This window comes from Petromyzon marinus, chromosome 69 (genome assembly GCF_048934315.1).
Source record: "Petromyzon marinus isolate PM22_M1 ecotype Great Lakes invasive population chromosome 69, UKy_Petmar_22M1.pri1.0, whole genome shotgun sequence".
NCBI lineage: Eukaryota > Metazoa > Chordata > Hyperoartia > Petromyzontiformes > Petromyzontidae > Petromyzon > Petromyzon marinus.
In genome coordinates, this window is record NC_133735.1 from 2,496,613 (window position 1) to 2,509,318 (window position 12,706).

Genomic DNA, 12,706 nt, shown 5'->3' on the forward strand with positions numbered 1-12,706 from the left:
TCTCGGCGCACCACGCACAAGGCGAGGGAAAATGCTGCAGAGTCCAGGGTCCGCTGGGCATACATGGGAAGTGTAGGCCCAGGCACAGGTTAGTCTTTACAATTGCTGTGATTGAAATCCGAGCTTCAATCTCTTTCGCTCTCTCTGTGTGTGTGCGTCTGTCCCCGTGGGGTTAGGTTTGGGATGAGGGATTGGCCAAGATGGCTGCCGATTGGGCCGGTAAGTGCGTCTGGGAGCACGGCCCTAGCCGCCTCATGGACTACATCGGACAGAACCTGGGCGTCTACTGGGGCAGGTGAGACACGCCGGGAGGACACGCAAGCGCGCACTGCTGGTAGCGGGTCATCGGGCAAGTCCACTCCCGTACTGCATCAGCTCCATCTCCTCTCCAGCCCATGCCGGGCCCGTTAAGCCCTCTCTGCCCGGCCAAATAGAAGCTGGCTGGGCATGCGGGGGGGGGGGGGGGGGGGAGGGGGGCTACGTGACCCAGCCAATGCAGCCTCCTCGCTTGCCTGTGGAGCTCGCGGGTGATGTGGACTGTGTCCAGATCTGTGCGAGCATCCGTGAGCTCCTCGCACAATCCACCCTTGGTGAACCCAGGATGGATCGTAGACAGGCGAGCCGGAACGTTTGAAACCGGAGCAGATGTTCCCTCCAGAAGGGGATTCAGGGTTCACGTTTCACACGCATAAATAAAGGGAGGGGCATGACCGCGGCCGAGAAAACCCGGAGCTTCGTGTGGAGCGACAGGTAGCTTCCACAGAATGTTTAGCAGCTGATGAAAATATGATATATTTAAACAGATTAGGGGAGTCGAGGGGAAGTGAGTGTCCAATGCCGCAGATTACCCTAACAGGTATTTTTTTTTTTTTGGTGGGGCTCATAGTAAGCGGTACGCTCCAGGTGCGTCAGTCTACAATTCCAATAGGGAGCCATCCCTTGACCACACCTAGGCATCTTACCAGCCCCCCCCCCCCTCCCCCATTGTATCTGTACCAGATGCGAAAGATGTGAAAGATGTACAATAGACATACATACTTAGATAGACTCACACAGAGACCCATAAACTCACACAGACCCAATGACTTACACAGAGACCCACAGACTCACACAGAGCCCCATAGACTCACGCAGAGACCCATAGACCCACGCAGAGACCCATAGACTCACGCAGAGACCCATAGACTCACGCAGAGACCCATAGACTCACACAGAGACCCACAGACTCACGCAGAGACCCATAGACTCACGCAGAGACCCATAGACTCACGCAGAGACCCATAGACTCACGCAAAGACCCATAGACTCACGCAGAGACCCATAGACTCACGCAGAGACCCATAGACTCACGCAGAGACCCATAGACTCACATAGAGACCCATAAACTAACACGAAGACCCATAGTTTGGTTGTCCTTCCCCCGCACCTCCTATTAGCACGGTTGGCTACATACGCTGTGGAAGAAGTTCAACTATACACACGTACATACAAATCCAGGCTCAATGCTCAGCTTAGCTTTGCGTCCTTCGACAAGATAGGCAATCAGGGTCATTTGTTTGCGCGAAAACAAGCGACGGCACCGATGGGGCGACCTCGATGTTTTCGTCGGATATGATGATATTGATGACGGCGATGATGACGACGATGGCGAAGTTGATTGTGACGTTGTTGCTGCTGCTGCTGCTGTTCAGGCCCCGCCCGCTGACGTACCACGTGCAGAGCTGGTACGACGAGGTGGCCTGGTACTCGTACCCCGGCTCGGGGGACTGCGATCCGTCCTGCCCCTTGCACTGCACGGGGCCCGTGTGCACGCACTACACGCAGGTACAGGTACCACCGCCAGCTCTTACAACCCCCCCCCCCCCCCTGTTGCCACGCTCCGAGTGGTACGGTCCAGCACTGCTCACTGTCCTCTCCAACCTCCCCCCCCCACACGTAATGGTACAGTCCAGCACTGCCCACCCTCACCTCCACCCTCCCCCCCAGACGTAGTGGTATGGTCCAGTACTGCCCACTCTCACCTCCACCACCCCCCCATACGTAGTGGTATGGTCCAGCACTGCCCACTCTCACCTCCACCCTCCCCCCCACACGTAGTGGTATGGTCCAGCACTGTCCACTCTTACCTCCACCCTCCCCCCCACACGAAGTGGTACGGTCCAACACTGCCCACTCTCACCTCCACCCTCCCCCCCCACAGGTAGTGGTACGGTCCAACACTGCCCACTCTCACTTCCACCCTCCCCACACGTAGTGGTACAGTCCAACAATGCCCACTCTCAACCCCACCCTCCCCACACGTAGTGGTACGGTCCAACACTGCCCACCCTCACCTCCACCCTCCTCCCCCCTCCACACGTAGTGGTACGGTCCACACTACTCCCCCCCCCAACCCTTGCCAAGCGTTGACCAAATCGCCCGTCCCCTGTGGTGCCCCATCCAGTGGGCACCTGGTGGCATTGCGACGAGAGAAAATGGCTGCCGAGGCGGCCGCGTGGATTGGGTTAGCTTGGCGTGACGGATGAAAGTGACACCTGTGAACGACGTTCGGATGGAATGCGTCCTGCAACGGGACATCCAGGACACCTTCGGTGACGATTCTCGCCGAGGAGACCGCGAACCTCCGGTCGCACGAACTCCGCTCATCCTCGCGGCGGCGGCGGCTGTTGGCGGAGCGGTCGTACGAAGGCAACGGCGGGGAGCTGACGTCACTGGTTGGGGGGGGGGCGGGAGGGGGGTTGGGGGGGGGGGTTTGGGGGGGCGGGCGTCGCTACGCACAGCGGCGACAAGGTGACGCCCCAAACGCCTGGGGCCAGGGTACGGCACCCCAAAAGGCCGCCGTGCTCGGCCACCGGCTGGTTCGGGAACCCCGCGTCAAGGTCTGTGTGGGCGGGGAGTACGAGGCGGAGCCTCGCAGCTCGTCGGATTCGTCCAGACCTCGGGGGACGGTCCCGAATTCGCGACGTTCTTGCCCGGACCGCTCCCGGTCGGAGATCGTGAAGCCGTCCGCCGTGACGTAGCGTCACGTCAACACGGGCGTGCCCACTGAAAGGTGGCACCAGGAACCGTCCACTCGCTTGCCCCTCTAAGCGATAACAGCAATGATGACGATTCACGTTTGTACGCTGAGCTTCTTTCGCAGCACCGCGGGTAACCGACCGCGCCAATCGGACAACATTCGAGGACCCCATGCGTGACCTCTGACCCCTCCTCCCCCCCCCCGCCACACCCCGCGAGCGACCTCTTTGGTGACCTCATTCGTGACCTGTGCGGTGACACCGTGTGTGACCTCTGAACACCCGTGTCGCCCCCCATACCTTTCCCCCTACCTACCTACTCCACCCCCCTCCCACCCCATCTCATGCATTTATGGCTTTTATTTTGGTGATTTCGAAAACGTTTTTTTGTTGTTTTGGCCGTGTTAATGTTTATTGTAGTACGGAGTTGGACTGATGGCCTTAATCTTAGTTGTCTTGTGGTTGTTGTTGTTGTTGTTAGTTGACTTGCATCCCACTGGGATTTTTGCACACAGCGTTGGTGTACGGTGCTATTTCAGGAATATTTTGATGTTTATTTTCTGTTTGCACAGTCACACACAAAGTAGTCACTTTAAGATGTTTTTTCTTGTTCACGTCCTTTTTCGTTTGTTGCGGCTGCACCCGATTCAAGAGCCGCATGGCTCACACAGGGCCATACCAACATAAATGAAAACTATGAAACTAACTAACTATGAAACTATCTCTCCCCCCCTCCGAATCGTTCAGCTGGTGTGGGCGACCACGAACCGCATTGGCTGTGCGGTGCAGTTCTGCTACAACATGAATGTTTGGGGCAACATGTGGGAGAAGGCGCTGTACCTCGTGTGCAACTACTCGCCCAAGTGAGGCTCACCGTGCCGAGACGTGTTAATGATGTTCACAGAGACGTGTTATTGATGTTCGTTGCGAAGGGTTAATGTTTTAGAGAGGTTATTTAACCTTCATAGAGAAGTGTTGAGTCCTACACGCACCCATAGGGCCCCAAACTCTCATAGAGGCCTGCACACACCCATAGGGCCCCAAACTCTCATAGAGCCCTACACACACCCATAGGGTCCACTCTCTCATAGACCCTATACACACCCATAGGGCCCCAAACTCTCATAGAGCCCTGCACACACTCATAGGGTCAACACTCTCATAGAGCCCTGCACACACTCATAGGGTCCCACACTCCCATAGACCCTACACAAACCCATAGGGCTCACACTCTCATAGACCCTACACACACCTATAGGGTCAACACTCTCATAGACCCTACACACACCTATAGGGCCCCACACTCTCATAGACCCTACACACACCCATAGGGTCCACACTCTCATAGACCCTACACACACCTATACGGTCCCACACTCTCATAGACCCTACACACACCCATAGGGTCCACACTCTCATAGAGCCCTGCACACCCATAGGGTCCCACACTCCCATAGACCCCTACACACACCCATAGGGTCCCACACTCTCATAGACCCTACACACACCTATAGGGGCCCACACTCTGATAGACCCTACACACACCCATAGGGTCCCACACTCCCATAGACCCTACACACACCCATAGGATCAACACTCTCATAGACCCTACACACACCCATAGGGTCAACACTCTCATAGACCCTACACACACCTATAGGGCTCACACTCTCATAGACCCATACACACACCCATAAGGTCCCACACTCCCATAGACCCTACAAACACCCATAGGATCAACACTCTCATAGACCCTACACACACCCATAGGGTCCCACACTCCCATAGACCCTACACACACTCATAGGGTCAACACTCTCATAGACCCTACACACACCTATAGGGCCCCACACTCTCATAGACCCTACACACACCCATAGAGTCCCACACTCCCATAGACCCTACACACACTCATAGGGTCAACACTCTCATAGACCCTACACACACCCATAGGGTCCCACACTCTCATAGACCCTACACACACCCATAGGGGCCCACACAATCGTAGACCCTACACACACCCATAGGGTCCCACACTCTCATAGAGCCCTATGAGTGTGTGTAGGGCTAACACTCTCATAGACCCTACACACACCCATAGGGTCCCACACTCTCATAGACCCTACACACACCTATAGGGTCCTACACTCTCATAGACCCTACACACACCCATAGGGTCAACACTCTCATAGACCCTACACACACCCATAGGGTCCCACACTCTCATAGACCCTACACACACCTATAGGGTCCTACACTCTCATAGACCCTACACACACCCATAGGGTCCCACACTCTCATAGACCCTACACACACCCATAGGGTCAACACTCTCATAGACCCTACACACACCCATAGGGTCCCACACTCTCATAGAACCTACACACACCCATAGGGTCCCACACTCTCATAGACCCTACACACACCCATAGGGCCCCACACTCTCATAGACCCTACACACACCCATAGGGTCCCACACTCTCATAGAGCCCTGCACTGACCTATAGGGCCCTGTGTGCTTGCAGGGGGAACTGGATGGGCCAAGTTCCCTACCGCCGAGGTCGGCCCTGCTCCCAGTGCCCCCCAAGCTATGGTGGCCGCTGCAAGAACAACTTGTGCTTCCCGGGTAACTTGATCACTTACTCACTCACTCGCTCCTTGAAACACTCAATCACCTGCTCACACACTCGCTCACTCACACACTCACTCACCTGCTCACACACTCACTCACCTGCTCACACACTCACTCACCTGCTCACAAACTAACACACCTGTTCACACATTCACTCACCTGCTCACACACTCACTCACCTGCTGACTCACTCACTCACTCACCTGCTCACACACTCACCTGCTCACACAGTCACTCACCTGCTGACACACTAACACACCTGCTCACACACTCACTCACCTGCTCACACTCACCTGCTCACACACTCACTCACCTGCTCACACACTCACTCACCTGCTCACACACTCACTCACCTGTTCACACTCACCTGCTCACACACTCACTCACCTGCTCACACACTCACTCACCTGCTCACACACTCACTCACCTGCTCACACTCACCTGCTCACACACTCACTCACCTGCTCACACACTCACTCACCTGCTGACACACTAACACACCTGCTCACACTCACCTGCTCACACACTCACTCACCTGCTCACATACTCACTCACCTGCTCACACACTCACTCACCTGCTCACACACTCACTCACCTGCTGACTCACTCACTCACCTGCTCACCCACTCATTCATACACTCACTTACATTCACTCTCACATACATTCACTCACTCACTCTTACATACACATACACACTCACACGCAAGCACTCACACACTCACTCACTCTCACATACACACTCACATACATACATTCACAGTCACTTTCACATACATACACACGCACACGCACTCACTCTCACACACTCACTCTCACATGCATACACACTCACAGTCACTCACTCCCACATACACAGTAACACTCACTAGCACTCACATACACACTCACCCTCACATACATACACACTCTCACTCACCATCACATACATTCACACTCACATACATAAACACTCACATACATACACATACACACTCACATACATACACATACACACTAAGTGGCGGTGACGTCACCACAACGCTTGTGCCAGGCCATGTGCACCTTGAGGCCACGTGAAGTGTCGAACACCCGCTGGCAGGAGGTTAGGGGGCAGACCCAAGTGCCACGGGTCGACTGACTAAGATAACTGAGATGGCTGTCTGATGCACCACCTGTGCCACCTACTGTGCTAACCTGCTGTGCTTTAGCCACCCAGCGCTCCGCTCGTTGTTGTGAGCGTCGCTCCTCCGCCCTCTGTTGTTGTTGGAGGGCGACTACCTCCAGCTGCCCAGTTGCGTCCTTCACGAGCCTCCTCCACAGAGGCCGATTTTGACACCGCTGGTACCAGTCATCAGCAAGTCCACTCAGCTCCACGTCCTCCTGTACCACATGACTCCATCTCTTCACTAGCCCGTGCCGCGCCCGCTTAGCCCCCTCAATCCGGCCGAACAAAAGCTGTTTCGGCATGCGGTGGCTGGGCATGCGGGCTACATGACCCAGCCATCGCAGCCTTGCCCGCCGGAGGAGCTCATCGATGAGACCTTGCCCAGATCTTTCAAAGATTTGTGAGCTCCTCACACAATCCAGTCTGGTTAAACCCAGGATGAATCGTAGGCAGGCAAGCCTAAATGTTTCTAACCGGCGAAGATGTTCCATTAGGGGGGTCCACGTTTCGCAAGCGTAGAGAAGGGAGGGAATGACCGTGGCCGAGAAGACCTGAAGCTTAGTGCGGAGCGACAGACCAGGTAGCTTCCACACAGCGCTACGCAGCCGATGAACAGATATTTCCGCTCGACTGATTCGGAGTGAGACCTCTGCTGCCAAACTGGAGCCAGTCATAAGCACACTGCCCAGGTATTGGAAACTCTCCACTCTCTCCACAACTGCCCCATCACCGATTGGGAGTTGTGGGGGTGGAGTGTCCGATGGTACAAAATACCCAGGCAGGTGCTTAGTTTTGGTGGGGCTAATGGTGAGGCCCAATCTCTTAGTGGCACGCTCTAGTCTCAGCAGCAGCGTCTCCAACTCCTCCTCTGAATGAGCAGCTATTACCAAATCATCGGCATACAGAACGTGGTTGAGCAATAGGGAGCCATCCCTTGACCGCACCCGGGCATCGATCAGCCTCCCATTATATCTGTACCATATGGAGATTCCCTCGGTACAGCTATTGAAGGCTTCACGAACTACGTGGTCAAAATAGATGTTAAATAATGTGGGAACCAGAGGACATCCCTGTCGCACCCCAAGGTGTACAGGGAATGGCTCTGGCTCCCGGCCACGTAGTTTTACCCGGGCCCGCTCACCATCATGAAGGTCCTTAATGATCGTGAGCAGAGGGTCAGGGACTCCAAAAGCACGAAGAACAACCCAGAGCCCAGGCATACTGATGGTATCATAGGCCTTGATCAGGTCAATAAAACAGAGATGTAGGTCTTGCTGGAATTCCCTACACCTCTGCTGTAGCAGACGGACAGAAAATATGGCATCTGTGCAGGACCGCCCTTTCCTGAAACCGCATTGGTGCTCTGCAAGCCTCTCCTCAGCGTGCCTGGCAAGGCGATGTTGAATAATCCTTGCCAGGACCTTTCCCGGCACACTGAGGACTGAGATGCCCCTGCAGTTGTTAAAGTCTGTGCGGTCCCCCTTCTTAAAGAGCGGGACCACCAGGGCATCCTTCCAATCCTGCGGAACCCGTCCAGTGGTCCAGACTGTTGTTATGATGTCATATAGGGCAGTCTGTGCACAAACGCCACCCTCCCTCAGCATTTCGCTTGGGAGATCATCTCTGCCCGCTGCCTTTCCTGGTCTCAGACTCCGGATTGCCTTCAGTACTTCCTCAACAGATGGCACCTCAGCCAGCCACTCACAGGGGGTGACTTCTTCCAATATTTGAGGCACTGCAGCCTCAGAAGGGTCATCCTCAACCTTGTGCCACGATGTTTTCCTGGCTGAGGGATTTTCCCTCCCCCAGGACCTCAAAGAAATGCTCAGCAAATCTGCAAACCTGTTCCTGGGGGTCGAAGATTGGATCACCGTTTTTTCCCCTAATGATGGTAATAGGTGTGGCGCTGCAGGTTACCTTTTTGATGGAGTTAAATAGAGATTTGTGATCGCGGGCCACTGAGGCAGACTCCATCTCCTCAGCAACCCGCGACCACCACCCATCTTTGCAGCGCCTCACGGCTCTCCGAACCTCCGAGCGAAGGCTGCGGTAAGCCTCCTCATTCTCTGGCGTGGGATTCTGTAGCCGATGACAGTGGGCCTATCGCTTTTTCTCAACCATCCTAAACACCTCTTTCAGCCAGGGTCTCTGGGGATGTCTGGACCGCGTACCCAAAGCAGCCATTGCAGCTGCATGAGTCACAGTCCTAAACACACTCACTCAAATTTGTGGCCACTTTTTTCAAATGTTCTTGCTGTGGTTTTCACACCTGATGATGATTGCTTGTGTTGCAGTCGAAACGTCGTGAGAATTGTATTGTTTTACATATATATTATTATTTTATTGTTTCCCTTCTACGTGGTGGCGACTTTACCGAAATACCCAAGAATATGAATCCCTGCAGGCACGAAAGCTTTAAATCAAAATGTAGACTGTGGAGAAGTTAGCTCCACAGAGGAGCGTCGCCTGGTTTAACAGGGAGTGATGGAGAGAGGGTCGGAATTCAGAGTGGCGGTGGCCTCACCGAAGTCACGCGGTGTATGGGGGCGGGGGCTTCAGCAGGTTTAGAGACACGGAGATCTATAGATTAGAGCGAAGGGATTCACAGTGGGGATAGTCATACACAGAAGTGACGCGGTGTTACGGGAAGCTTCAGCTGGCTTAGAGAGAGAGAGATAGCAGGTGTGTATGAGTCCTCGGGCCTTCTAGGCAGGGCCTCACCGTAGCCAAGGCTTTAGCCTGCGCCGTGGGGGCGCTGACCCTCGTCTCTTCCCCGTTCTCTCAGGCAGAAGCCGACGGCGACACTAGCAACTGGAAGGACGACCCCGTCGCCGGGGGGCCTTGCCGTGGTATCAGCGCAGCCCCCCCCCCCCCGCCGCAACTGCGTGCGCGAGGGCCCCCGCGGCATTCCCGGACCCGCCCCCCCCCCCCACCTCCCGGGCCACGGGCCCTAGCCGACCGTCCCAGCGCACGGACACCGCGCAAGGCCGGGGCTGGCCTGGAAGGGGGAGCAGACGCGCCGGGCCTGGGGCCACGGGATCACCGCGGCGATGGCCACCCTCCGCCAACCGACGTCACGGCGGCAAGCTCGCGACACGATGGAGCCGCCGTCCCGTCGACCCCATCGCGAGCAACCCAAAGAAAGCGACCGCCCTCCCGCTTCCGGCGAAGCCTCGGGCAAATTGACGACCCTCGTGCCGGCGTCGCTGATCGCCACCCTCTCACCGACGCCCGCCCGCCCCGCGGACATCAGCGTGCGCTCACGGCCCGTCCTCTGGCCGGCCACGATGCACCAGGCCCAATCTGCGGGCGGCCGCTGCCACCCTTCCCCGGCGGTCGCGTGGCATCGCTCAATTCACGGCCCGTTTCAGCTGGGGCACCCCTGTGGTGGCTCCTCACCCCCCTGGCGAGTGCACGTGAGAGGCGCGCTGCCTCGGGGCAGGGTTTCTCAGGACTCCGTTTGAGCGTTCAGTGTTGAAGGCCGAGGCTCGTGGAGCCAGACTAAGGAGACTTTAGATTTCGTAGGGTTCAGGGTCCCGTGAGCAAGACTCAATGGATGCCAGACTAAGGCTCTCTAAGGGTTTTTTTTTATGGTTTAATCTTAAAGCCCGAGGCTCGTGGAGCCTGACTAAGGAGACTTTAGATTTCGTAGGGTTCAGGGTCCTGTGAGCAAGACTCACGGATGCCAGACTAAGGCTCTCTAAGGGTTTTTTTATGGTTGTATCTTAAAGCCCGAGGCTCGTGGAGCCTGACTAAGGAGACTTTAGATTTCGTAGGGTTCAGGGTCCCGTGAGCAAGACTCACGGAGACCAGACTAAGGCCCTTGACGGTTCCTTATGGTCTCGTGTTAAAGCCTGAGGCTCGTGGAGCCAGACTAAGATACTTTAGATGCTGTAAGGTTCAGCGTTCGTGAGCAAGACTCACAGAGCCAGACTAAGGCTGTCTAAGGTTTGTCGTGGTCTCGTGTTAAAGGCTGAAGATCAGAGTGCCAGGCTAATTATGCGTTAGATGTCTTAGGATTCAGTGTTAGTGACTCGTAGAGCCAGACTAAGGTTCCCTTGGGTTCCTTATCGTACTCTTTGGTTCTATTCGGTAAAGTCACCACGTAGGTAAAAGATAAAACAACAAAAATCACGACGTTTCGGCCACAACACAAGTGGCCTTCATCAGGTGAAGGGGACCAGACAACGCTGTCCTCTGGACAGTCCGGCCCCGTCACCTGATGAAGGCCGCTTGTGTTGTGGCCGAAACGTCGCGATTTTTGTTGTTTTATTTTTTTACCTACGTGGTGACTTTACCGAATAGAACCAAAGAGTGTGGATCCTTGCAGTCACGAAAGCTTCAAGTCTAGAAGTTCCTTATCGTCTTGTGTTAATGTCCGATGAAGAACACTTGGGATTGCTAGGGTTCTTTGCCAAGTTTCAGTTTCACTTTATTTTGGCATCTAGCCCTGTGAGCCATTCGGCTCTTGAATCGGGTGCGACCGCAACAACAACAAAACAACAACAACAGCAAAACAACAACAACACGAACAAGAAAAACATCTTAAAGTGACCACGTGTGGACTGTGCGCAAAACAGAAAATCCATTGGACGCAAAAAAAAAGCGGCGTTAAATATTCCGTACAGGGCAGACTAAAGGCTCACTTGGTGCTTCGTAGGGTTTGGTCTTAATGCCTGAGGCAGCTCTGGTAAGTTAACCGGCGACGAACTAGCATAATCAGCAGCTCGATGGCATTATTTGTGCACAACTGCGGATCTGTAATGAGCTGTGTGTTTTTGTGTTTCCCTCTCTCTCCCAGTACCGGTGCTCATGAAGCGTTTTTAAAAAAGAAAAGGCAAAGCCAATGCCGTCGGGTGTCCGCCGGCTGTAACATATCTTCGCCAATGAACCGGCCATTTTGCTACGATTACGTTATAATTTATACTCAGTTTCGTTTTATTTGTGATTGTTTGTTTGTTTTAAAAATATATATATATATAAGATGAATAAAGAGGTAAATCGATGAGCGGGTCACGTGGTTCGTGACGTTTGCGTCTTTGTTAACCCCCCCTCCCCCCACTGTCGTAATTAATTAAAGAGGTGCCCAGATTTCATTTTAGACGAAGTCAGGCACACGCGGTGGCTGATCACGTGCGCAAAGAGATGCGGACATCTGTGACGAGGTGCGTGGTATGTGAAGCGTGTGACGAGTGGGCGTGGATGTGTGACGAGGTGTCAGAGTGTGTGACGAGGTATGAGAGTGTGTGACGAAGTGTCAGATTGTGTGATGAGGTGTGAGAGTGTGTGACGAGGTGTGAGAGTGTGTGACGAGGTGTGAGAGTGTGTGACGAGGTGTCAGAGTGTGTGACGAGGTGTGAGAGTGTGTGACGAGGTGTCAGAGTGTGTGACGAGGTGTGAGAGTGTGTGACGAGGTGTGAGAGTGTGTGACGAGGTGTGAGAGTGTGTGACGAGGTGTGAGAGTGTGTGACGAGGTGTCAGAGTGTGTGACGAGGTGTCAGAGTGTGTGACGAGGTGCGTGGGTGTGTGACGAGGTGTGAGAGTGTGTGACGAGGTGTGAGAGTGTGTGACGAGGTGTGAGAGTGTGTGACGAGGTGTCAGAGTGTGTGACGAGGTGTGAGAGTGTGTGACGAGGTGTCAGAGTGTGTGACGAGGTGTCAGAGTGTGTGACGAGGTGTGAGAGTGTGTGACGAGGTGTCAGAGTGTGTGACGAGGTGTCAGAGTGTGTGGCGAGGTGTCAGAGTGTGTGACGAGGTGTCAGAGTGTGTGACGAGGTGTCAGAGTGTGTGACGAGGTGTGAGAGTGTGTGACGAGGTGTGAGAGTGTGTGACGAGGTGTCAGAGTGTGTGACGAGGTGTGAGAGTGTGTAACGAGGTGTGAGAGTGTGTGACGAGGTGTCAGAGTGTGTGACG

The 12,706-nt window shown here is 54.6% G+C and overlaps 1 protein-coding gene across 2 annotated transcripts in view; it reads left to right on the top strand.

Annotated features, from left to right (window-relative positions):
• The window catches only part of LOC116957077 (peptidase inhibitor 15-like), a 30,287-nt gene extending 18,487 nt beyond the window's left edge, over nucleotides 1-11,800 (top strand). Inside the window, exons 3-7 of one of the 2 annotated variants that reach the window (XM_076054976.1) lie at nucleotides 177-295; nucleotides 1,692-1,824; nucleotides 3,765-3,880; nucleotides 5,543-5,643; nucleotides 9,584-11,800. In XM_076054976.1, coding sequence (XP_075911091.1) covers nucleotides 177-295; nucleotides 1,692-1,824; nucleotides 3,765-3,880; nucleotides 5,543-5,643; nucleotides 9,584-10,272 — 1,158 coding nt within the window. In that variant the 3' untranslated portion in view covers nucleotides 10,273-11,800. Of the gene's footprint in view, nucleotides 1-176; nucleotides 296-1,691; nucleotides 1,825-3,764; nucleotides 3,881-5,542; nucleotides 5,644-9,579 lie in introns of both variants that reach the window. The other variant, XM_032979015.2, reaches the window with a different exon arrangement.
• Nucleotides 11,801-12,706: the final 906 nt, after the last annotated feature.